Here is a 26,016-nt window from a genome sequence, read left to right as displayed (position 1 = left end):
TCTTCAGACATACATTGTCATTGCTGGGCGATCTACACAGTTTGGGAATGAAAGATGCTAATTCTTTTGTTTTAAATATAAGTCCACATGGCTTATTGGAGCCAAGAATGCATGCAAATGTATCTCTGAATTTTGGGAGCCAGACTTTGCTGAATGTGTGTGTGGTCTAGCCTTCCTAAACCAACAAGTAGTTAGCAGTTGGCACCCCAAACTGCCTGAACCCCAGGGCTTGGGTTTCCTAATTGTTTTCTTCTGCAGTGAGCTTGGTCTGATGGCTGGTTCCTCAGCCTCGCCCTAATTCATGTGCACTTAGACCTTCCAGCATGTGTTCACATTCACGCTCCTTGTTCAGTCGAGACCTTGGGCTTCCTGAGTCTCGTTTTCTCCATCAGTTGAGGGGAAGGGAGACTGGGTGGTCTCCGGGGCCCATCTCTCCGTCCTTTGGTGACTGTGACCCGTGGCTTCACGTGAAGAGCCTGCTGTCTGCGTCCGTGGGGCCCCAGGTGGTCCTCAGGGTGTCATCTCAGGCTCCCGCTGGTCCTGGTTCCTGCTTTAACCTGCACTCAGGTTCCACCCAGTGGGCGCTCTGAGTCTGGTGCGCAGCTCACTTGCCCTCGCCTTCTGGGCCCCGGCTTCTCCTTGTGTCACAAAGAGGACTGTGCTTCCCTCTGGCTCCTCTTCTGTGCCTTCTACGGGGCGTCTCCTTGGCTGCCCTTGAGTTCTCTGGTTTTCAGGTTCCTTGCTCTCTTAATCTCCTGGGAGGCAGAGGGAGTTAGTGGGAAGGAGGCGAACCTGGCCTGAAGTCTCACCTCTGCAGCGGCCCACAGGCCGTGGGCAGGTCTCCCACTGCTTTGACTTTCCCCGTCTCTGGAGGCTAGACAACAGCACTTACCCGTCAGAGTGATCACGAGAATGAATGAGAATAATGTAAGTGACGCCCTTGCATACAGCAGATGCTCAGTAAATACTCGTCCCTTCCTCTACCCATCAGTGAAGCTGGTCCTCCCTGTCAGGCACTCCTGAAACCCTTCCTGTGGTAGCTTTACCCGCCACCAGGTGGTGCCCCGTCAGCCACCGAGGTGTCTGGTGTCCTACCCTGTGACAAGCAGAGACCCCCAACTGAGCTGAGAAAATAAGGAACTTCTCATCTCATCTAAGAAGTCCGGAGGGAGGGCAGGTCAGGGTCTGCTCACTCACATCTCCTCCAGTCACCAGGAGGTGGCCGGCATTCCAGGCTCAACACAAAGATACTGCGATGTCGGATTTTTTCCAGCATGCTGTTTCTTCCACTGTGACTCTTTATAAACACGGGGAAACTTCTTCCTGTGACTCACAGGCCAGGATTTTGTCCCCACCCAAACCAGTCACTGGCGGTGGCATTAGCCGCTGCAGGCAGCCTGGACCAACCCTGGTCACTCCCTGGTGTGGCGGCTAGGCTCCCTCCCCGTAGGCACAGGGCCACCCAGGGGGTGGATATCTGAACCAAATGGAAAATGGAGGGTTTCATTAGAAAGAGAAGGGGTTAGAGGTCAATGGATTTGGAGAAAGTGACCAACAGTGTCTGCTTCAGCCTCCCAGCCAAAGAACCCCCAGCTGGCTGGGCCTTAATCCTTTGGACACTGATGTAATTTTTTGGATTTTGCCAACTCTGATAATAACGAGAGTTAGCACGGATTGAGCTGTTCTAAGTGCTTTACTGTGTTTATGTATTCAATTTAGGCAGGTGCCCTTGTTATCCCACCTTGATATGGAGGGAAACTAGAACAGAGGCTGAGCAGTTGGGCCAAGTGTGCACAGCTGGGGGCCAGAGGAGCTGCAGTCCCCGCCTTGGCTGCTGGCTCCAGGGTCCTGGCTCTTAACCTCAGGCCACCCTACGTCTGGGAGGACCCTTCAGGAAAGGTGGCTGCCTGCAGCAAATGTGACTCTTTGTTATGCCTGGAGGTGGACCCAGCCCATCGCAGAGAAGCATCTCTGCTCACCGAAGCCATATGAATGAGTGGAGGTTGTTTCCTAGCCACAGGATCATCTCTTTGTCCGTGTAGCATCTACTTCAGATTTGGGAATTTTCTTTCCTTTTCTGTCTCTGGCATCCTGCCCTCCCATGCTTCTTCCCAGCTCCTCAGACGCTTATGCTTCTGCCCGTCCTGCAGGGCCCCAGCCCCGTCCTGGAGCCACAGCACCTTCCGAGGCCCAAGACTTAGGTTCTCCACATGCTTCAGGTGAGGAAACTGCCAGGAAAAAGGACTTAAAGCAAAGCTTCCATGTGTTTCCAGGTTAACAAAGTTTGGGTCTTTTTACTCTGTTTTATCTTTTGTCAACTCCCCACACGAGGGTGAGGTGGAGGTAAAAGAAGAGGCTAACAAAAGAAGAGAATCTCATCTTGCCTCTTGAGGTGAGGGGATACTCATTGTAAGCCATGTCCGGAGAATTGCCGAGACACAGGAAGCTATTCTGACATATCAGAACACAGTGTGTGTTTAGAAGTGTCATGACTAGTCTCCTCCCCCAACATGCAAAAAAAAAAAATTGTTTTAAATTAAAGACTAGAATTCAAGAATGTGCAATTCAGTTAAAGACATTAAAAAAAGGAAAATAAACAAACCCACCCAAAGCCCCAGGCTGTTTGCTCTCATACCACATCACTGCCCCAATCAGGGCTGCTCTTTTTAGCCTGGGAGCTGTGATGTCAGAATATCTGGTCTACCCAGTCAGCCGTGACTAGTGTGTCTGTTGGACACCAAGTGACACAAGTCGTTATGGGATTACCCTGGTGCCTTGGAGTTGTGTAGATGCAGCCTTAGTCATTTCAGAAGCGATTAGTAAATAGAGGTACTAAGCTGCTTGCTTGGTCGGTAATATCTTCACAAAAGGGAAGACACAAGTGATGGGTATATCCATTTTCTTAAATAGGTGAATTTTCTTAAAAAATAAATTAAAAAAATTATTGCTTGAGGGATAAGAAACAGTTGTTAGGATCACAACCGTTTCATAAACATAGCTTAACATTAGAACACCACATTAGCACAAATGAATGTATCAGAATACAGTCTGTTTGCCTAATAAAAAGACCGTGTCAAACTCAAAATGAGGCCATTTAGTAAAACATACAAGCTTTTGGTTAATTCGTAATATTCTCCTAATCCCACTTTTATCATCTCTCCTCTGGTGCACTTGGTATTAATTACCTATTATAGCAGGTATTTGAACACAACTTCTCTTTCGTCTGCAGAAAATATTAGCATATCGCAGAGCTGTTGGGACAGATTGTATCTGAGGCACTTCTTCCTCCTGCAGAAAAGCCTATCAATCATAACTGAGTATAGTGATTAATAATGTCACAGCTCTTATTCCTGTGTCTCTGTGCAGCTAAATGAAGAGTCGTGCTTACATTGGATCTAGAGAATTTCACATAACAAAATAATCAGCTGCCATTTTATAAAGAAATGATATTGAAAATGCTTCTACCCCAGGACCTATTTTTGGTTGCTCTATTGGTAATTTACTGAAGGCTTCATCAGGAAACTAAAGCAAAGATTTTGTTATGTCAGAATTTATATTATTTCAGACTAAGTTTCTCTTAAAAAAAAAAAATCTTGCATGTGGCAAGTCAATAGTACACACGAGATTGCAGGGTTGAGTGTTTAAAACAGTGCGGTGTCATGGGGACAGGCTGGTGGCGTGGGGGGACAGGCTGGTGGCGTGGGGGGACAGGATGGTGGAGTGGGGGGGCAGGATGGTGATGTGGGGGTGACAGGATGGTGGCGTGGGGGGGGAAGGGATGGTGGAGTGGGGGGATGGGATGGTGGCGTGGGGGGAACGGGATGGTGGAGTGAGGGGACGGGATGGTGGAGTCGGGGGACGGGATGGTGGCGTAGGGGGGACAGGATGGTGGAGTTGGGACGGGATGGTGGAGTGGGGGGGGGCGGGATGGTGGCGTTGGGGGACGGGATGGTGGAGTTGGGGGGACGGGATGGTGGAGTGAGGGGGACGGGATGGTGGAGTTGGGGGGACGGGATGGTGGAGTGAGGGGGACGGGATGGTGGCGTGGGGGGGACTGGATGGTGGTGTGGGGGGCAGGATGGTGGTGTGGGGGGCGGGATGGTGGAGTGGGGGGACGGAACGTTGGAGTGGGCGGACGGGACGTTGGAGTGGGGGGACGGGATGGTGGAGTTGGGGGGACGGGATTGTGGCGTGGGGGGCGGGATGGTGGAGTGGGGGCGATGGGATGGTGGCGTGGGGGGCGGGATGGTGGAGTGGAGGGACGGGATGGTGGAGTTGGGGGGACGGGATGGTGGAGTTGGGGGGACGGGATTGTGGCGTGGGGGACGGGATGGTGGAGTGGGGGGACGGGATGGTGGAGTTGGGGGGACGGGATTGTGGCGTGGGGGGCGGGATGGTAGAGTGGGGGGACGGGATGGTGGCGTGGGGGAGGCTGGAGCCCTTGGACTCCGCAGGCTGAGTGTGCATCTGAACTGAGACACTCACTATCTGAGTGACCCTGAGCAAACCAGTCTCTCTGGAAACTTTTTTCTCAGCTGTGAAATGGGGAAGCAATATAGCAAGATTTTTCCAATATTGTTGGGATTATTTATGAGAATAAATATAAAATGAACTTACCATAGTGCAGGGCTCATAGAAGTTACTCCAAAAATTAGGAGTTCACATTTGGAGGAGATATGACAAATGAGCTATTGTGTGGAAGATTAAATGATAGTACGTGGTCATTTACGATTTAAAGCTACGAAGAGGCCTGTGTGCTGATGGCGCCCATGTTTCTATCTCCATCTTCAGCCCCAGACTCACCTCTGTCCACAGACCAAACCAGGGCTGCTGATGGTCCTCCTTGCCACACCCCGAGAAGCCTTCCTCTCCGGACCTCCCTCCGTCTTAGTAAATGGTTCCACCGTTCACTGGGTCATTCAAGCAGAAACAGGTTTAGCCTTGATTCCCATCTTTCCCTTACCGGCCCCTCTCCCCAGTCCAGTCCACCGGCAAGTCCTGTCGGCTGCATCCTGTGCCATATCCTGAGCCCATCCACCTCTGCATCCCCGCTGCCGCTGGGTCTCCACCCTGGGCACTGTCAGTAACCCCTGGACTGCCCTTCCTGTTCCTATTCTTGCCTCTTACAGTCTCCGTTTCACATGACATCAGAGCTATCTGTTCAAAACATGAGTCAGATCTCATCAGACCCCATTGGTTAAGATGCCCTGTGGCTTCTGGTCACCTGCTGAATAAACGTCAGACAAAAACCTGGCTTTTGGCACTCAGCATGAGAGGTCTCCCCCCTGGAAATTCTTTGGACTACACTATCTAAAATTCCTCGACACTTAGAACATCCTGAGGTTTTGTTTGTTTACTTGTTCATTACTAGGAAATATGTTCCCTGGGAGTGGGCACCTTCTCTGTCCTGCTCACTGTTGGAACTTTAGTGCCTTAAACAGATCCTGTGTTTTCAAACAGAACATGTTGAGCACCTAATGTGAGCTCAGTAAGTATTTGCAGGATGAGTAAATAAGGCTCTGCAGGAAAAGTTCACAGTAATTGGAGTAGCCAGGAAAAGCTTGAAGAGAAAGGTGAGACTGGAGCTTGAGTTGGACCGTGGCTGGGCTGTCAGTGTGTGCTGAGGACGGGGCAGAGGGTGGGACTCGGGACAGCTTTCAGGATTGCAGCCTGGTGGAAGGAGAGGACGCGGAGCTGAAGGCAGTGGAGATGTGGCCGGGGCGGGGACACCAACTCTGTGACGCTTCTGTGGGGAGTTCTATTTCTCAAGGCAAGATGGAACAGAGGACAGAGCCTTCTTTTTTTATTTCTTTTTTTGCGGTACACGGGCCTCTCACTGTTGTGGCCTCTCCCGTCGTGGAGCACAGGCTCCGGATGTGCAGGCTCAGCGGCCATGGCTCACGGGCCCAGCCACTCCGCGGCATGTGGGATCTTCCCAGACCGGGGCACGAACCCATGTCCCCTGCATCGGCAGGCGGACCCTCAACCACTGCACCACCAGGGAAGCCCCAGGACAGAGCCATTTTGAAGTGCAGGCTGGAGAAGAAGGTGGAGGCATTAACCCTAAAGGGTGGGGCAAAGGGTGGTGCTGATGGTGACAGTTCATTGAAGGCTTCTGATAGGGGATGATGACACGAGACAGGAGGAATTTAGGAGACGGTGTCAGCAGAGTAATGGATGCACTTGATGGGAGAGCAGCTGGAATCAGGGGTACCTGTCCCCAGGCCCTGGAAGTAGTCAGCCCCTCACCATCACCGTCAGCCTGCATTTGCTGAGCGCCTCTGCTGTGTGAGGGATGCCATGGAGTTCCTGGGAGGGGATTGGCTTGCCCCTCCTGGTGTGCAGCTCTGTTCTATGAGTGGTCAGGGGTCGGGGTGACAGGGGCCTCAGTATTCTTGGCCTGTGGTGCCTGGGGAGAAGCTTCCATCCTATGAGTGTGGGCTAGGTTAGAAAGAAGGAGAGATGGGAAATATTTCTCCTTGATTTGGCAGCCTTTTTAAAGCCCTAGGTATTTAGACTTGGGGCTTATTTTCATAGCTGTGTCAGAAGTTCAGTGAGTAGCTAGAATTTCTTAGTAGACGACTTTAAGCTACTTGTGGCAGGTGGGCATTTTAAAAATGAAAATCAAATGTAGGGGAGGTATATGTGGCCTGTGGTGTATAGAACAGGAAGTTTCCCTTTTCACTGTGGCTGCAAGGAAACCCCAAATCAGATTTTTGGATTTTTGCTCTGTCATAGCAACTATGACTTTTAGGTTGCTGTAGCTCTTTTTTAGTCTGCTCCCTGTTTCTCTGTTTTCGTGGGTCTCCGTTAGATGTCTTTTTATGTGAGCTTATTCAGTCTGTGGTAAAGGCAGGGTTTGCATCTGTTCAATACTTCAATGCCTAGTCCTCGGCCTGGGGGCGCAGCATCGGAGCCGGGAGCGGAAGTCAGCCCCTTTGTGAAAGGGGAGCAGTGCCAGCGCCGCTCCGTCCACACGGCGTCCCCAGATTGAAAGTTTGTGTTTATGAGGTTCTGAATGTAGTCTAATTTTTTCCTATCTGGTTTGGACCATCTCTACCAGCTGGTAAATAGGAAATGTTCACGGTAGGAAGCCAATACTCTGCAGAGTGTAAACAGATGGAATCGATATAAAGTGACAAGTTAGACTGCTGTTGAGAATACACAGCCAAAACCAAGAACATAACAGTCAGGCTACTTATTCCGTTCCAGTTCATTTAGTCCTGAATAGCGCTTCATAGCTGCACAGCTGTGTTGTTCTTTTTTTCCCCCTTTCTTTCTTCTGGGTTGATAATGACAATTTCAAAGAAAAACTTTAATTAAAGATTTTATACGAAATAACCAAAAGTAGAATAATAAGGAAAATGAGCACTGATGTGTTTATTGTAAGAGAAATCCTTTTTCTTGGCTTCAATTTTTAAAATGTACTCCTTAAATTTAAAATGAGTTTAGTCGTGGTGACAGAAAGGTGCCAGACTGACAGCAGTGGCTGCCGAACCCTGCGTTTTGTTGCGGAGCCAAGACAGAGGGGCGGCCAGAGGCCCCCTCCCCTGCGTCTCAGTCTGCAGGCGGGCGGGTGGGCTGCCGTCCCCGACCCCCTGCTGCTAGAAACCAGGTGAGGAAGGTGGCTCCAGGTGAGGAGGGAACAGAAAACATCGAATCAGGAGCCAATTTGGATAGCATGGTGCAGGTTGCCCTCTGGCCTGAGGATGGTTTGCCTTCCCCCCGGGAGGGGCCCCACCAGAGCCAGGCCTGGAGAGGGGGAATTCTGGGCTCCAGGGAGGAAACCTTAGGCCTTTTCTCACCTCCTTTCAAGTCTGGGTGGTCATATTTATTTGGGTTCACAGCTTTCCTTCCTGGAGCTCCCAATGCTATAAAAAGAATTTTAAACAAAGAACTATAGAGTAAGAATCACATCCACTGTTAGCAGTTTACTGAACCATCTGAACTCAGTGGGGTACAAATATGAAGCAGTTTGATTCTTTGCTTCTTACGCAGGCGTGGGCGCATCTGCCTTCCTCGTCCCCGAAGGCTGTCTTAGCAGATCCCACGGCTCTCTGGTCACGTTCAGGTAGAACAAGCCCAGCGTAGACTAGTCCAGTTTTAAACCCGGAGCTCAGATGCAGCTCAGCTGGCCGCTCCTCCCTCCTTCCAGCTCCACGGGCCCCGGGGGGAGGGGGTGGGCCAGGGGGGCTGCCGGCTCGTCGGCGACTCTCTCCCTCCTTCTGCTTCCTTCCTCCCCGGTTCGTGGGATCCGTGACGAGGGCTGAGGAAGGGGAGCTGGCCTCCTTCTCCCTTCACTGGTGTCCTCTGTGGGGAGCAGGTAAAGGCTGATCTCGTGGGGCACTTGGGGAGTTACTAGGGCAGTGTTTTGGGGGCCTCCAAACTCTGTGGTTTTCTGGTGACGAGCAGCTCTGGCCTAACCCCCTGCACCTCCTCAGCCCTCCTGCCGGTGGTGCCCCTCGCCTTCTTGTGCTGTGTGTTGTCCCCTCACTTGAGGAGCAGCCCTGGGAGCAGGACAGCTCAGGCCTTCTGCCTTTCTTTTTCTTTTGAAAAAAAATTTTAATACACATTTTAAAGGTTACTTTCCATTTACAGTTATTACAAAATAGTGGCTATTTTCCTGTGTTGTACAGTATGTCCTTGAGCCTCTCTTACGCCCAACGGTTTGTTCCTCCCACTTCCCTTCCCCTGTGTTGCCCCTCCCCTGTCCCCACTGGTAACCACTAGTTTGTTCTCTATATCTGTGAGTCTGCTTCTTTTTTGCTATATTCACTAGTTTGTTGTATTTTTTAGATTCCACATGTAAGCGATATTGTACAGTATTTGTCTTTCTCTATTTGACTCATTTCGCTTAGCATAATGCCCTCCAAATCCATCCATGTCGCTGCAGATGGCAAAATTTCGTTCTTTTTAATGGCTGAGTAGTATTCCATTGTGTATATTGTATATACCACACCTTCTTTAGCCACTCATCTGTTGATGGATACTTAGGTTCCTTCCATATCTTGGCAATTACAAATAATGCTGCTATGGACATTGGGGTGCGTGTATCTTTTCGAATTAGTGTTTTTGGTTTTTTGGGTTATATACCAAGGAATGGAATTACTGCGTCATATGGTAGTTCTATTTCTTTCTTTCTTTTTTTTTTTTGAGAAACCTCCATACTGTTTTCCATAGTGCACCAATTTACATTCCCACCAACAATGGGAGAGTTCACTTTTCTCCACATCCTCACTAACATTTTTTATTTGTGTTCTTTTTGATGATAGCCATTCTGACAGGTGTGAGGTGATTTCTCATTGTGGGTTTGATTTGCATTTCCCTGCTGATTAGCGATGTTGAGCATCTTTTTATGTGCCTGTTGGCCATCTGCATTTCCTCTTTGGAAAAATGCCTACTCAATTCTTCTGCCCATTTTTTAATCGGGTTGTTTGTTTTTTTTGATGTTGAGCTGTATGAGCTGTTTATGTATGTCGGATATTAATCCCTTATCAGTCATATCATTTGCAAATATTTTCTCCCATTCAGTAGGTTGTCTTTTTGTTTTGTTGATGGTTTCCTTTGCTGTACAAAAGCTTCTAAGTTTAATTAGGTCCCAATTGTTTATTTTTGTTATTATTTCCTTTGCTTTAGGAGATGGATCCAAAAAATATTGCTGCAATTTTTGTCAGTGAGTGTTCTGCCTATGATTTCCTCAAGGAGTTTTATAGCATCCAGTCTTACACTTAGGTCTTTAATCTATTTTGAGTTTATTTTTGTATATGGTGTTAGAGAATGTTCTAATTTCATTCTTTTAAATGTAACTGTCCAGTTTTCCCAGCACCACTTATTGAAGAGACAGTCTTTTCTCCACTGTATATTCTTGCCTCTTTTGTCATAGATTGACCATAAGTGTGTGGGTTTATTTCAGGGCTCTCTCTCCTTTTCCATTGATCTATCAGTCTGTTTTTGTGTCAGTACCATACTGTTTTGATTACTGTAGCTTTGTAGTATAGTCTGAAGTCAGGGAGTATGATTCCTCCAGTTCTGTTTTTCTCTCTCAAGACTGTTTGAGGGTCATTTTTGTTTCCATTACAAATTTTAAAATTATTTGTTCTAGTTCTGTGAAAAATGCCATTGGTATTTTGATAGGGATTGCATTGAATCTGTAGACTGCCTTGGGTAGTATGGTCATTTTAACAATATTGCTTCTTCCAATCCAAGAACATGGTATATCTTTCCATCTGTTTGTGTCATCTTCAATTTCTTTCATCAGTGTCTTATAGTTTTTGGAGTACAGATCTTTTGCCTCCTGAGATAGGTTTATTCCTAGGTGTTTTATTCTTTTTGATGTGATGGTAAGTGGGGTTGTTTCCTTAATTTCTCTTTCTGATACTTCATTGTTAGCCTTCTACCTTTCTTGTTCTCCACTTAACTCATGGAAAATTCACATGTCCTGTCCATGCCAACAGTAGGCATGTAGACCACTCTAATCTTCCCCTCCTGCTCTGCTATTTCTGTTCAGTTCTCAGTTTCTTCCCCCAGGAAGGTGTAGAGAAGATCACTGTGTCCACAGAAATGACATGCCTATCTGCCGTTCTGCAGGCACCTGTCCTGTCTGTACAAGGATTTCATTGGCTCACCAAAGCTCCTTCCCCATGAATGCTGCAATCACCCATCTATCCATCTGTCCATCCATCCATCCATCCATCTGTTCATCTGTTCATCCATCTATCACTTATCCATGCATGCATGCATCCATCTATCCCTCCATCTGTCCATCCATCCATCTGTTATCCATCCATCCATCCTTCCTTCTGTCCTTCTGTCCATCCATCATCCATCTATCTATCCATCCACCCATCCGTGCATCCATCCATCCATCCATCATCCATACATTCATCCACTTAACACTTATTTGTTGATCCAGGCCCTGTTCTTGGCCCTGGACTCCTGTCCACTCAAGACTTTCTGAAAGAGGTAGAGGAGCTGGCTGGTGTGGGGGGATTAGTGCTGGTTCTGCCAGTTACTATTCTCCAGCATGCGTGTGTGGTTATCTGGTTATTTATATCTCTGTCCTCAGCCTTTGGTCCTGATCAGCAATTCCTATCAGACCACCATCTATTGAGTATGTTCCCTGTGAGGTACCTGCACACATGAGCTCATTTCTTTTTTTTTTTTTAATGAATTTTGATGAAATTCTACTATACCTACCCATTTCTTTCTTTCTTATAAATTTATTTATTTATTTATATTTTATTTTTGGCTGTGTTGGGTCTTTGTTGCTGTGTGCGGGCTTTCTCTAGTTGTGGCGAGCAGGGGCTACTCTTCGTTGCTGTGCGCAGGCTTCTCACTGCGGTGGCTTCTCTTGATGTGGAGCATGGGCTCTAGGCGTACGGGCTTCAGTAGTTGTAGTACGCCAGCTCAGTAGTTATGGCTCGCGGGCTCTAGAGCACTGGCTCAGTAGTTGTGGCGCACGGGCTTAGTTGCTCTGCGGCATGTGGAATCTTCCCAGACCAAGGACTGAACCTGTGTCCCCTGCATTGGCAGGCAGATTCTTAACCACTGCGCTGCCAGGGAAGTCCACGTGAGCTCATTTTATCTGCACACGCTGATACAGTGCCCTTCTTCATTCTCATTTCACAGACGAGGAAACTGAAGTTAGGAAGAGTCAGGTCACTGTTCCAAGGTTACCCAAACGATGGCAGCCCGGGGTGCTTTCTGTAGTTTTCTGTATCTGGAGGAGGTTTCTGTTCCCTACTCCCTCCCTGGCTTTACTCTTCAGGACAGATATTCTCTGCTCCATGTAGTAACACTTGTGAGTCTGCCCTCCATGAATTCATCTAAATCTTTTGGGGAAAGTTTTAATTTAATTCTGCTCCTATCACTTCCTTTTCAGTAATCACTTCCTCCTTTTGTACTCTTGTGTGAAATGGGGCTTTTTTTTCCTTTTCTTGAAATGTTAGGTGAACAAGTCCTGGTTTATGTAGCCATACTTCAGAACTTTTAGGCTTTCTAGCCTGCTTTTTCCTAGCCCTGCTGTCCAGATGGAAGAAGCGAACCTTTTAGTGCATCTTCACTGTGGTTCGCTTCCCTAGATTGCTTGGTTCTGATTCATCCCCAGGGCTCAGTCATCTCCCCAGATGGGGGCTCTGAGGAAAAGAAGAGGGTCAGATGCTGCCCTTCTCGCAGGGTCTGTGGTGCTGCAGGGGGAGCCTGGGGGCCGTGGGGGCCTGGGGTGCAGCAGGGAGATGGGGGGTCTAGCAGGGGGCCGGGCAGGGCGGTGCACTCCTAAGCCTGGCGCAGGGCTCAGAGCATGGGTCGGGGGAAGTGTCTCCTGGCTGGGCCCCTGGCTGCCCAGGATGGAGCGGGGACTGGGTCTGGGGCAGGTGGCGGGGAAGAGAAGTCTCGAGGGCAGGTCTTCAGGGGCCTCAGGCCATTTCCTGCCTCTTGAGCCTTAACGTCATAATTAGCTATTGTTTTGGTTTTCTTTTTAAATCCCCATTGCTTCGGTGTTTGTGCACCTGAAGCTGCCTGACACCTACCACCCACTCAGATGTCTGGGGTTGCACGGGAGGGAGTGGAACAGGGGTTGTGAACGTTTTCTGTGAAGATGGTAAATATTTGTATTTTGGCCGGCCAGACTGCTCAGTCTGACTACTCAGCTCTGCCTCTGTAGGGGAAGCAGCCGAGGCAACTCATTTACATAAATGAACGGGGCGTGGCTGAGCGCCAATAAAATTTACTTTTGGATCCTGAAACTTGAAACTCAGATAACTTTCACACATCACAAAATATCCTTCTTTTGATTTTTTCCAACCGTTTAAAAATGTAAAAGCCATTCTTAGCTTGCAGGCATATAAAAACAGGCAGCAGGCAGGAGTTTGCATCACCTGGAACGCAGGAAAGGGAGCTCGGCCACCACAGGCGCTGGAGCTGGGCCAGGAGAGCACCTTTCTCAAGCTGGTCTCTGGGCCCTCACAGGGCAAGACCGCGCTTTCCTTTCTGAGAAGCTAGATTTGGGAGGAGGCCCCTTTCCTCCCGTGAGCTGTGTAGCATTTCTCCTCTCTCCGTGGATTTGGCCCTCTCTGAGCCCTCCTCCTGAGAAGCAGTGGGGAAGTGAAGGGGGTTGGAGCTCCTGGAGAGCAGAGGCCAGGCAGGGAGTAGGGAGGTCCCCTCCTGCGGGGGAGGAGCTGGGTACCACTTTCAGGCAGGACTTCACCAAAATGTCAAGATGGAGGTCAGGGGGCCAGTGTCGGGATGGAAGTGCAGTCAGAAGAGCAGGAGAAACGGCGCCAGCTCCTGCCCCGGAGCGGACGGGAAGGCGTTTGGGCAGCAACACGGCTGTAAACTCACTGTGCAAATATTTATGAGCATCCACTCTGTCCAGGGACTGTTGTAAGCCTAAGGATACAGCAGCAAATGAAACCAAATCCCCTTCCGTGGCATTTACATTTCAATGGAAGAAGAAAGACAATAAACAGAGACAGAAATATGAAACGTGCAGGTGTGGGTGAACGCGAAGGAGAAAAGGGACGAGGGTGTGTTTTTGTGCAGGTCATCGGGAAGGGCTCTCCGGGGCAGGTGGCACGTGACCGAGACCTGAATGAGGGCGTCAGGGAGCCGTCCAGCGGAGGGAGCCAGACGTGCAGAATCCCTGATGGCTGAGCGCGCCTGGTGTGTGTGAGAATGCGCAGGGAGGCCTGTGTGGCTGGAGCAGGAAAGGGCCAGGTGACTTGGCGGGTGAGGTCAGGAGGTGGTGGGGGTCAGATCGTCCAGGGCTCTGGGCGTGGTGAAGAGACCCCGGAGGGCTTGGGAAGTGAGGGAGCTCAGTGTGGCTGGAGCCCAGGGCCTTGGGGGGTGAGAACTGGGGCTGGGGTGGGAGGAACAGGAGGCTCAGAGCCGGTGGCTCTTAATGCACACGTGTCCCAGTTGGAGCCAAATGGCAGACGTCTGGCTGGCCCAGAGAGGAGCTGGATGCTGCCCACACCATCCCGATTTCTCTCTCTGCGTTTCCTCTCCCACCTCTTCTCCCTTTCCAAGGGAGAGGGAAGCGGGGCGACGCAGGGGCAGGTCCTTTTACTCCTTTGTGTTTTTCTTCTTTCACGTCACCGTCACCGTCACCGGGTGGGACAAGTCTTCACACCACGGCCCTAACTCTGGGGCCTCTGATGAGCCTCACCATCTGCAGCGCCATGTAGATCTTGCCAAACTTCAGTCTGACAAATGATAAGAAACTTGGAGACATACCTCTGGTGGGTGTGAGTTCTGTGCCAGATTTGCTGCTTCCCTGCTTTCCACGCTGGGTCCATCTGGGTTACTTTGGGTTTTAAAAAAGCGCATCGCCTCATGTGCTCCCAGAAGAGGTGAATCAGGGTTTGGCAGCAGACGAAGTACCGAGGGGTTTTTTCTGGCCACAGGCACAAGCGCTCTCTGTGGCTGGGGCCCTGTGCTTTTAGACAAAGTGGTGGAGCTGAGGGTGGACATGCACGAGCGGTTTCGCTCCAGCTGATGCTCTCCCAGCTCTTCCTTGCCTGGACTTCCTGGTTTTGAATATTAAGCTCGTTTCAGTCAATGCTCTCTAGTCAGTAGAAGTGGGAGATGTGTGTACAGTTCAGCACAGGGCCTTGCAAACATCCAATTCACATTTGTTCAATTATCGTATTATTGTAATCTTCATTACATTGAATGTAATCATTATTACATTCAGGATTGGCCCCAAGGAGGTGTGTGTTCGTCAACATATAATAAGGCTTCCTCAGAGTGTGGCTTTTTTCCAGGCAGGTGAAAAGAAGATGGATTCATTCATTCATTTACTCAAGCACATGCTTACTGAGCATGTACACTCTGCCAGAGGCTGTTCTAGACCCCGGCGTGAAGCAGTGAACAGGGCCCCGCTCTCAGGGAGCACACTTGCCAGAGGGAGAGACAGACAGTAAAGACAAGCATTAAATTCGTTGGTGGGAAGTACCCTGCAGAAGATGAGTGCTGGGGGTGGGATCAGGAAAGGCCTTTTGGGTCAGATGACATCTGCGCCAAGACCTGCGGCAAGTGAGGGCAGAGCCAGTGGGTGTCTGGGGAAGAAGTTTCCAGACAGAAGGAACAGCAAATGCAAAGGCCTTGAGGCAGGAGGTGCCTAGCCGGCACTCACGAGAAGCAGAGAGACCGTATCGTGGCCTGAAGGCAATGAGCCAGCGGGCGGCTGAGGGGATGGAGGGCCGGCAGGAGCCTGTCTGCGGGGCTCTGGCCTTTGACCTGGAGGGGACGAGAGCGACTGGAGGGCATGCTCAGCCTTAGCTACACAGAACCCTGGCTGCTGCTGGAGCCTCAGCTGTGGGGTCGGGCGTGGACACTGGGGGCCCAAGTGGGAAGCCGTCGCACCAGCCCAGCCAGTAGGGTGTGAGGCGGAGAGACTGGGCTGGGTTCTGGAAACGTTCTGAAGGGAGGGCCGCTGGGCTCTCGGGCTAGCCTGGACGTGGGATGTGAGTGAAGAATCTGGCGGGAAGGCCCGGCCACGGTGGGACGGGGCGAAGCTGGGCGTCTGCTGGCCTCTAGAGCTGGACGTCCTGACTGGGGCTCCGAGGAGGAGCCAGGGCTGGAGACGGACACTGAGAGGCATCAGCTGCTCATTAAGGCTACAGGCCTGGGCCGCCCGGGAGGGAGTGTGCTTAGACAAGCCAGGAGCCCCGAGTCCCGAGTCCGCAGGTACCCAGAGCTCAGAGGCCGGGAGATGAGGAGGGACCGGCAGGGACCAGGCCAAGCCCGAGCCAGAAAGCCGAGGAGAGCCCGGGGCGGGAGTGTGGAAGCCGGGGGGAGGCGTACGTCCAGGAAGAAGGGGCGGTGAGCTGGGAGGAGGGCTGCTGCGGAGACAGCAAGATGGGTGCCCAGGAGCCGCCGGGCCTGGCAGGGTCGCCCTGACAAGGTCACAGTCTCTGTGCAGTGGTGCAGACAGAACTGATAGGATGTGTGGGGAGAGAGGCTGGAGACAGGGTGCACAGACAGCTTGCGAGGGGGGATTTCTGCAAAAGGGAAGGAGTGTCTGGGGGCAGGGGTGAGGCGGGGCGATGAGGGAGGGCTCACCTCTCAGATGGTTCGTCATCGTGGACACGAGCTCAGAGCCGGGCACAGTGGGGCACGAGCAGTTCCTGATGGGCGCGAGAGCGGCGGCGGCCCCGCGCAGGACCGGAGGCAGGTGGCCGGGTGGCCGGGTGCGGTGGCACACAGGCTGGGCGTGTCGGGGAGCACGGGGCCTTGCCGTCCAGTTGCTTCTGGTTTCTCTGCAAGTGAGGAGGAAGGTTATCAGCGGAGAGGAAGGAGGCGGGGTGGGAAGGGAGGTGGAGAGCAGAGAAGGTGGGAAAGGTGCCTGGTGGCGGGTGAGCGGACCGCCCAGGCGAGCATCACCACGCGCGCCTGCTGGCAGGGTTGATGGTCTTGAGTGAGGGGACCCAGGTGAGTGCTCGATGGCCCGTCCTCTCTGGCCGCATCGGGCGCTTGGAAGAGGCGGTGAGTTGGATCTGACCAGGGTTAGGGTCTAGCCAAGACCGGGGAGGCAGGAGGAGGGAGGTGGCGGTCAAGCACACAGGCACCGGGTCACTGTAAAGATGGGCCGTGGGGAGGCGTGAGAAGGAGAAGGACCTCCCGGAGGGGAGGAGGGTGTTGGGGTTCGGGCTGAAAGATGGGGGGCGTTGGATGTGGGACTTTGTTTTGGAGCAGGGCAGTCAGTGGTGACGAGGCGTGAGTTTGAGCAGGCAGGTGACCTCTGGACGGGAGGAGGACAGGAGCTGAGTCAGAGGACGGTTAACGTCCCCGGGGGGCGGGGAGGCGGAGGCAGGAGGGCCGCAGATGACCCAGCCGGGAGGAGCTGGGGCAGAGTCCAGCTCAGTGGTTCCTCCTGCGTGATCCCTAAGACGGCCACCCCAGAAGGGGGCTGGCAGGAGGCTCCTTCAGGTCAGAGACAGTGTAGGGACCCATCAGAGGAGGCGTTGAGGAAACTAGGGGAAATCCTGTTCATCTTAGAGTCTTCCCTAAACTCCTGCCTTAAGGTGCACTAATTTCCCTCCGAGTCTGGGCTGGACTTGGATGTGATCTAGTACAGGATGCAGAGTCAGACCTCCCAGGATCTGGCCATACCAGACGTTCATCACCCTTCATCCACAACCCCCTTCACTCCCAGCTGTACTCAGTGCCTTCCTGTCCTGCCCCGGTCCCCTCCTGGCTCAGATGCCACCTCCTGCAGGAAGCCTCCCAGGTGGCTCTGCTGGAAGTGTTGTTCTCTTGTGTGAAGACCCACAGCTCCTCGCTTGTCTGTCTCTGGTGTTTGGCTCTTGTTCCCATGGTTCCTATCTTGGTGAATATTTATTTACATGCCTTATCTGCTCTGCGGAAGGTGCAGTTTGGGGGTGGACTTGAGTTTGAACCCCAGCATCATTATCGTCTAACCAGGTGATGATGGGCAACTCATGTGGCCTCCCCCACCCTCGGTTTTATCTGAAAGTGGGGAAACGGTACATCCTTCATGTGGCTCGGGAGAGTGCGGTCACAGGGCTCTGTGCTTGGCACGGGTGAGCCCTGGTGGATGTTTCTCTGCTTTACCTAGAAGTGGCTCAGGGCAGGCACACGGCCCCGCGTCTCCACGGGACCTAACCAAATGCCTTTCAGGTCTGTGTGCCCAATAAATATGCATTTGCTGAATTTGGGAAAGATCACTATAAAACTTTTCTGTAATATCTTTTAAAAATTCGGAGGGGTTGAAATATACACTCATGTTTTTCAGCTCCTAGTAAAAATGGTTTGCATATGGCTATGAAAAATAAAAATTGTCCAAATCCAGCTATGCCAGAATTATGGTTTTAAAGTATCAATTAACAAAAAAGATTTTTCATATGGCTCTAAAATGCAATGAATTGTGTATGAGACTTACCGCTTTACATCAGAAAAAGTTCTTTTTTTTTAAACCTACTAAGACCATTTACAGAGAAAATTGCTTTGAAACATTCAAGAAATGTAAAGTGTCCTTTTTTCCATAGATATGTCATTTTGCAATACCTACGACTGTGAGTCTTTGAAAACATTTTATTTTACAAGAAGTATTTAAACACGTTCACTTTTTTTTATTACCATCTTGATTTTTAATGCTGGATCTTTTGACTTTTCCTAAATCTCTTTTTATACACAGATTTTCAAAAACATTAAAACTGTTATCAAAGCCCTTAAGCTCATTGATGTTAACAAGACGGGTCTGGTCCAACCACATGCGCTGAGGAGGGTTCTGGAGACCTTCTGTTTGAAGATGAAAGATGATGAATACAAAAAGTAAGTAAACGAAGGTATGGTGAGAGATTGCTCAGGAGGACTTTCAGCCAATTTCAAAATGGGACCTGTTGGGTTCACTGGATCCAGGCAGCGTCCTTCCCTCCTGCCTTCTCTGTCTTGACTGTTTTTAAAAGAGGTCCTCAATCTGCATTTCTCCCATGTTCGTGAAGCTCTCCACAAATTCTCCAAAGTGAGAGCTAATGGTTCTAATTCCTCCAGTCCCCGCGGGTGAGAGTCATCTGGCCTGCAGCTTTGAACGCATCTCGATGATTTAAGTCATCCATCACCAGTGGTCTCTCTTTGCCTGCCTGGGACTTCGCCCACCACCCCATGGGTTTCCAGTTCACAGTTGACTTTTACTCAAAGCCCGGGGTTAGGAGAAGAATGAAAAATTTCAGGATTTATTCGTTGGTTGATGTGCTCCCTATTGGCTCTCCATCCTGACATAATAACAGAAGCTTAATTTTCCTTTGAGGACTTTGTTGCTGAGTTTAGGGTGGGCATTGCAGCAGGGGGACGTTAGCTGATTCTTGGCGTTTGAAAGCCGCCACCTGCTCCTGACTAGAGGGCAGTGTGTGGAAGCCTGCAGAGACATATTTTTGAGCCTCCAATAAACTCCATATCATTCAGAAAAGCCAAATGCTTGGATTCTGTGGCTACTTGAATTGAATGGAAGCTACTGGAAGGGGGGGCCGTGTTTAACTTAATTTATATAGTACTCAGCCAAGAGGCACTCCTCCTCTTCCTGCTTTTTCCCACTTTTCTGAATATACTCTGGGCCATTAACAAAAGTACCAAGCCTGATGATTTCACTCTGAGCCTAAGAGTTTCACATCACACCGCAGTTATAAATCGCTACTAAAATGGGCCTTTGTGGTTGCTTCCATAGTGTTATAAAGACGATGTTGCCTCTGTTAGTGGAAGAATCTGCTCCTGGAGCAAAAACAAGTCTAGAGGGCATGTGACCACCTCACAGGCACTGCAGGGTCTGAAAAGCAAGGAGACTTTAAAAATATGGATATTTCCAAGTATTTTGAATATTTTCTTCTTGTTCTTTTTTATTTTCTCCTTATAACCCACCTCAGAATATAAAAGACATAATAGATGTTTTAATTTTTACATCTTTCCGACTGGGAAAATGTCCAGAATAAGATCCAAACAAAACAAATTAAATAATTTTGTGCACGCAATTATAGAACAGAAGCAACACTCTTCTAAAACAAGCAATCAAAAAGCAAAACAGTGTTTTATTTGACAATAAACCTTGTGTTTGGCACTGCAGTTTCCAACCTAGTAAATCTATAAAAAAATGTTACTGTCTGTTTCCCCATCTCACAAGTATTGAATAGTAAAGAACTCCACAAATTTTTATTTTAGATTTTTTTTTAAGCCTCAAAAACAATACTGTTTGCATGATAAGGCTTGAGGAACTTAACACAATAGAATTGCTTTCCTTCAGAATAGAAAAGCGGAAGATCAAAAGTAACCATTTCTTCAATTGCTTTAATGCTTTTCTTATCGAAGCTCAAGAATATACTCTTTCCTTGAGAAGCTGCTTCAGTATTAACTTTGCCTTTTTAGTGTTTGAGCAGGAAACACAATGCAGTTTTGAATCCTTTTTTTAATCTAACAGCTTTCTATTTAATATCAGCCTTTGGCGTGCAGCGAGGTAGGAGTGGCCTGGGCTTTGAAGCCAGGCACGCTTGGGGTCAGGTCTGTGTCTGCCCTTTCTAGTTGCGGGGCCTCGGGAAGCTCCTGGGCCTCTCTGAGACTTGGCTCTCTCTTAAAGAAATGGGGACTGAGGAGCCCACCTTGCAAGGCTGGCGTGAAGATTCTGCGCCTGCAATGTACCTGGCACGCAGTAGGTGCTCGTTTCACATCGATGCTATCATAATCGTAAAGATTCCACGAGTGCCCTTTACTCTCTGAGAAACAGTTTTCTTCTGGCTACAGAATACCATCCAGCCTATGGAAACAAGGAGCGGGGGAGAAGATTATCTCCAAGTTCCATACTTAGCCAGAGTGTCCCGAGACCTGCTGGGTTTTGTTCTTCCTTTTCCATCTCACACCACCCTACTTTCCTCTCCATTGACCTGCAGGAAAAAGTATTTGAATCCGGGTAAAATAATTTATGAGAGACCTTGAAAAACAAAGAAACAAACAAACAAACTCACTAGAATTCAGCCTGCTGCCTGGGCAGATGAATGAAGCCCAAGGCACAGTTCTAGGTGGTGATGCTGGAGAGGTTTGTGGGTCAATTGGCATCATTCCCTTTGCATCTGAAGTCGGCTTTCCCATGTGACAGTCTTGCCCTGGGTGTCTGCACATGTGTGAGTTCTCCTGCCCACACTTCAGGTCCCTGGGAAAATGGCCTTGGTTGCTGTGTCTTAGGAATGGTTCTGTCTCCCATGCCTTGATTCTTGTTAAAAAAAGCCTTTGGAGATACTGCATCCTTGAGAAGTACTGAGGCTTCATGTTTGAATTTTATCCGTAGGAAATATTACCATGGAATTGTGTCTGTCTGTTCTCAGTGACTATGTAGCAGGTATTATGAATGCGGTGGGCTGGGCATTAGGAAAGGTCAGGATTCTCTTATGAGCCAATACCAGTTTGAAGGGATGCTGAATTTTCACCAAAAATAGGAAAGTTGGTGATGAGATTTTTATCGGTATCCTGACATTCTCCTGGAGCTGCAGAGTAGCCGGGACTTTCTGTAGGACGGCAACTCAAAAAGGAACACTTTAGGTGCCACCTTCTGGGTTCTCGTGCTTACAGCTTATTTTTGCCAGACAGAGTCTGTGGATGAAAGATGGAGCTATTTAGGGAGTTTCAAGATGAACATCTGGCAGCTATCATATCTCAAGATAATTTTTCTTACTAGAACAATAGGCAAGATTCATCAAAGTGGAAAAAAAGGTATGCATCAAAATGAATACATGACATCACTCTTTGTTAAATTCGGAAACAGAAAAATAACAACTACTTTAAGTGATAATTACTAAATTTTTAGAAAGCAGCATGAAATTAGATAATTATAGAAACCAACACATATGGAGATAATATAACCAAACATTTAAAAATTGTCAATTGTTTATAAATGTAATAATGCAGAAATCATCTAGAAAACCATTTATCAAGTGGCAGGTTTGAATAATAGTAATTTCATTTTAGAGGAAAAAAGAATCCAAGCATTGTATTTATCTTAACTTTAAAAAAAGAGTATCTCAGTGTATTTCAGGGAGAGACCTTGGTTAAGTGTTTTCAAAATTTCTCTTTATGCATAGACATCCTAAAATGCTCCGAGAAAAGCTCCCCCGCTCCCATCATTGGCTACTTTAACACGATACGCCATCCTGGGCACAGTTTCTCTCTGCGAAATGATATTCTTGGTCAAGAAGGTGGGCTATGTTCTCTCCTCCACCAGCTCTAGATTTCTCTGGTTATAGAAATTTTATGCTGACTCATGGCCCAGATCCATTCCCCCCAATTATTAAAGGAAGTGGGACCTGCTTTTGCTGTCTGACTGCAGGGGTGCTCCTCAGCCACCCCCACCAGAGAAGGGAGAAGACCCTATGGGCTGCACGCAGGGGGCGTTCCCTTAGTGGGTCCTGAGATGTACCTCTGCACGCAGATCTGTACACAGCCATCTAGAGAGAGAGTGAAGTGATCTCCTCCTAAATATTTGCATTTTAAATTAATTATTTATTTTCAAATGGAAGTATAGTTGATTGTGTTAGTTTCAGGAGTATCTGCATTTTAAAAATCTTACAGTAACATTTCGTAGGGTTTACTTCTTTATTCCAGCTCTAGCTAGAAACACACATTAAAATTAATACCAACCCCAGAGTAAAGGATACCTTAGTAAAAAAAACTTGCTTCATTTAGATTCTCTGTATCATAATTTCTGAATACTAATGAACAGTTCCATTTTAGGTTTGCAAAACACTACAACATTGATAAAGATACTGCAGTGGATTATAATGTTTTTTTGAAGAACCTCAGGACAAATAATGACTTGAACCTTAAATATTCTATGGGAAGTCAAGGTAAGTATTTTAAAGTATGATTTCAGTATCCTCTGGCATGGTGATTCCTCATCTGTGAATCTGTCCTAAGGAAACACTTTCAAATATGGAAAATGCATTATCCACAAAGACTGTCATGGTATCTTTATTTATAAGAATAACATAAATGCCTAACAACAGGAAAAGGGTTAAGTGAGTCACAGCCTATAGACATGGTAAAATGTGCATCCACAAGCAATGATTTCCATAAAGTTAATCATAACATGGAAAATGTATGTGGAATATCAGTAAATGATTGGAAAGAAATTCCAAAATATAGATTGTCTTTAAGTGATATGTCTCTGGGTGTTTGATTCTTTCTGCTACTTCTGTGTTTTCAAAATTTTTTGTTAATGAACATGTTACTCCTTTAACGATGGGAACAATCTTGATACAAAAGGGCAAATAGTCGAGTAGATGGTATGGTTATACTGGACATGTAAGGCCGGGCTCACGCAGGCATACAACCTTGAGAAGGAAAAACTTTCCTCTCACTGATAGTCTTTATCCCAGCCTCTAGAACACAATGCCCAGAGTTGCACAGTTCTGGAGAGAGCAGGGGTCCAGTTCCTCGAGGATGGGTATATGAAAAATGCAATCAGAGATTCTCCCTTCCAGGTCTTTGGTCATTTGAGGCAAGCGGTTTCTTGCCTCAGGGGTTTACCACGTGTGTACTGACTCATTCAAGATGGGTTGTCACTGTCTGGTTTCAGTGCAATTCTTTGCAGCAAATATGCACTAATACCTTCTATGATTCCCAGATCTGCCTGACTAGCAAACTTAAAAATGACAAATTCTCAGATTTCAGCTCAGTTTCACTAACCAAGATAGCTTAGAGCAGACCCCAGGACTCTACTTTTCAAAGCCTTCCAAGTTTTGGGAATTACTAGACAATATGACCTTCCAAGGATGCTTTCATCCCTTACATTTTGTTAGTTCATGTGCAAGTCCCTGTACTACTAGATCCTTCATTGGGTACAAAGCCAAGTAAAATAATCTAACTTTAAGAAGTATGTGTGCGTGTGTGTGTGTGTGTTTGTATGTATGTGTACATGTATATATATTTTAATAGGACAGGTAAGACACAAAACAAGTCACATAAAAAATAACACTAAAAAGCATCTATTTATTGTGCTCTATGTAGTTACTTTTTAAACCTTAATTTTAATTTTATTTCTCTCAACAGTTTTGTGAGGTGGGTATTATTGTCCCATTTTTTTAAATGAGAAAACTTGACTCCAGGGTGCTAAATGAATTTAGCTAGGAAATGTCTTGGTGTTCAGCTTTCTGCATCAATTTTCCAGAACACAGTATATTTTCAACCTGAAAATTCAATTCTCTCTTCATTTCAAGGATTTGTTTGTTTGTTTGTTTTTTAGTAATATTGTACATCTTTGGATAAAGTTTCTGTTCCACTTTTCAGTTTAACTTCAGTGATACAAACTACCCTTATGTTGAGTTGTTTTTGTCTTCTCTGTTGACTAAATTATCTTGAAGTGCTTTATTCTCTTTGTCTTTTTCCTCTGTACTCACAAGGATCATCTTAGGCCTTTTAGCTATACCTGTAATTTGATTTTCACTTTAGTCTATGCTACTCTTTGCTATGTCCACTTTATTAATTAATTCTATAATGTTGTTTCCTTTGGCCTACTATATTGTTTTCCCCTCTCATTTTATTGTTTTACCATCTTGTTATTGAGCTCTTGTTTTAATGAATTCGTGTTCTTATTAAAATGTTCTGTAAAGTAATTTTGTACCTTGAATTACATTTTCTTCCAAGGTGGGATCTTTGCCTTTTTGTGTTATGCTCCTTTCCTTCCTTCTCTATCCATCAGCCCCTTCCCCCAACTTTTTTCCTGTAGAGTTTGTGTAATTTTAAGAAATTTGGATTGATTGAGTATTTTTATTCCATTATACATCTTTAGCTAATCAGAATCTATCTTCAGATAATATTATACTAATTCACATGAATTATAGACTTTAAAAGCATTTTCTGAATTCTTCTCTCCTGTCCTTTGTTATATTGCTGTCATACATCATACTTTTACATACACTATAAACACAGGCAAGCCATGTGGTGTGGCCAAAAAACAAACAAAGGAAATACAGGCTATGTTGCTCAGCTTCTATTGTTCTGAGAATACCTATCTGTTCATTTCATTAGTAGTATATTTTCCTTCATATTCTCAAACACTTATTTAAAAAATTTAAATTTTAAAATGCTTTCAAATTTTAACCTGCTAATTTCAACATCTAGGTCATTTTAGGATTTGGTCTTTATTGATTACCTTTTTAAAAAAATATGGATCATAGTATCCTGTGGGATTTTTTTTTCTGCCTATGTCTAGTAATTTTGGAATTTATCCTGGATATAGTAAATTTTGCATTGTAGAGACTATGGAGTCTGTTATGTTCCTCTGAAGAATTTAAGTTTTTGTTTTAGTAGCCAGTTTACTTTAGTAGAAGACTAATCTTTGTCTTGCCTGAGGGGGTCAACACGTGAGATCTTTTTTCTGCTGTTTTAGCCTTAGCTGGGCATCTTGTTTTCTGCTCTACACATCTATAGTTCCCAGTGTTAGCCAGTGATTTTGGCAGAGTTTTTTCACGGGCTTTGGAGATCCTCTGCTATGCCTTTCTTTTTGTGCTTTCCCTCCTTACTTTTTAGCTGCTGTGGTAGTCCTGAATTCTCTTTTTTTGATTCCTAAAACCAGTGAGATCCTGGGTTTATATCTAAACTCTAGCCACTTAGCATAAGGTTCCAGGTGAAACCTGCCCTCAGGCAAAAGGCCAAATAACAAGAAACTCCATTTTTCCAAGGGTTGACTCCAGTTTATGTCATTTGCTCTCCATTGCCTTCAGAGAGTTTTTTGTTTATATTTTGGCTAGAGTTTATAATTGTTATCTGCTGGGAGGTTTGCTTCAATATGAGCAAATCCACCATAACTGGAAGCAAAACTTTCTGGCTGCCCATATTAAGTTTCTTCTTGCTTCAGTTTATGCTAGTAAATTTATTTATTTATTTGCTTTGCTAATAAATAAATACATTTATTTTTTATTTTTACTACTTTTACTAATTTTTACTATTTTTTTCTTTTGCTTCTTATTAAGTACTGTAAGAAGGGAGTCTCCATTCATCTTCAGCAGCCCATTATCTGTGACTTTTCTATACATGGAACGATATTTGTTTTCTGTGAATTTTGCATATTTCTGTTTTTGCTACTTTTGTTCTGAAGACGCCATCAAGACCTTGCTTGTCAAGAGCACCAAATCTTTGGGCACATGAAGAAATGACATTGGGGGCTGAATTCCTTTTGCTGCACCTATGAAATACATACTTGCCCCCTTAAGTTTTGGATTTCCTCTCTACTCCATTTCAAATCAGCTAGAATCCTTCAGAGGAAATTTTGGGGAAATCGGAAGGCGGCAGGAATTATTCAGCTGCACAGAAGAGCGAAAGCTGGTCTAACTGTGATGTGAGCAGAGTCACTGGACGTGGCTTCATCGAATTTGTTGGCCAGCCTGCAGAAGCAGCTAGAGCGGTACGGCGGAGGTCCCGCACTGGGGGTGAGCTCCCCCGGGGCGGGCCTCACGCCTCGGCTCCGCCTCCGCCCTCCACCCTGGCGTGCTGTCTACGGAGCACCAAGGGGTTTCCCTAGAC

The 26,016-nt window shown here is 47.2% G+C and overlaps 1 protein-coding gene across 1 annotated transcript in view; it reads left to right on the top strand.

Annotated features, from left to right (window-relative positions):
• EFCAB6 (EF-hand calcium binding domain 6) overlaps window positions 1-26,016 on the top strand; it is a gene marked incomplete at both ends in the record, with an annotated part of 231,404 nt that overhangs the window by 49,229 nt on the left and 156,159 nt on the right. The window contains 2 exons of the mRNA XM_079714428.1: window positions 18,158-18,294; window positions 22,228-22,340. Of these exons, the coding sequence (XP_079570554.1) occupies window positions 18,158-18,294; window positions 22,228-22,340 (250 nt within the window). The remainder of the gene's footprint in view (window positions 1-18,157; window positions 18,295-22,227; window positions 22,341-26,016) is intronic.

The sequence above is a fragment of the Hyperoodon ampullatus genome (assembly GCF_949752795.1).
Source record: "Hyperoodon ampullatus genome assembly, chromosome: 11".
NCBI classification, from domain to species: domain Eukaryota; kingdom Metazoa; phylum Chordata; class Mammalia; order Artiodactyla; family Ziphiidae; genus Hyperoodon; species Hyperoodon ampullatus.
This window is presented reverse-complemented; position numbering and strand designations above follow the sequence as displayed.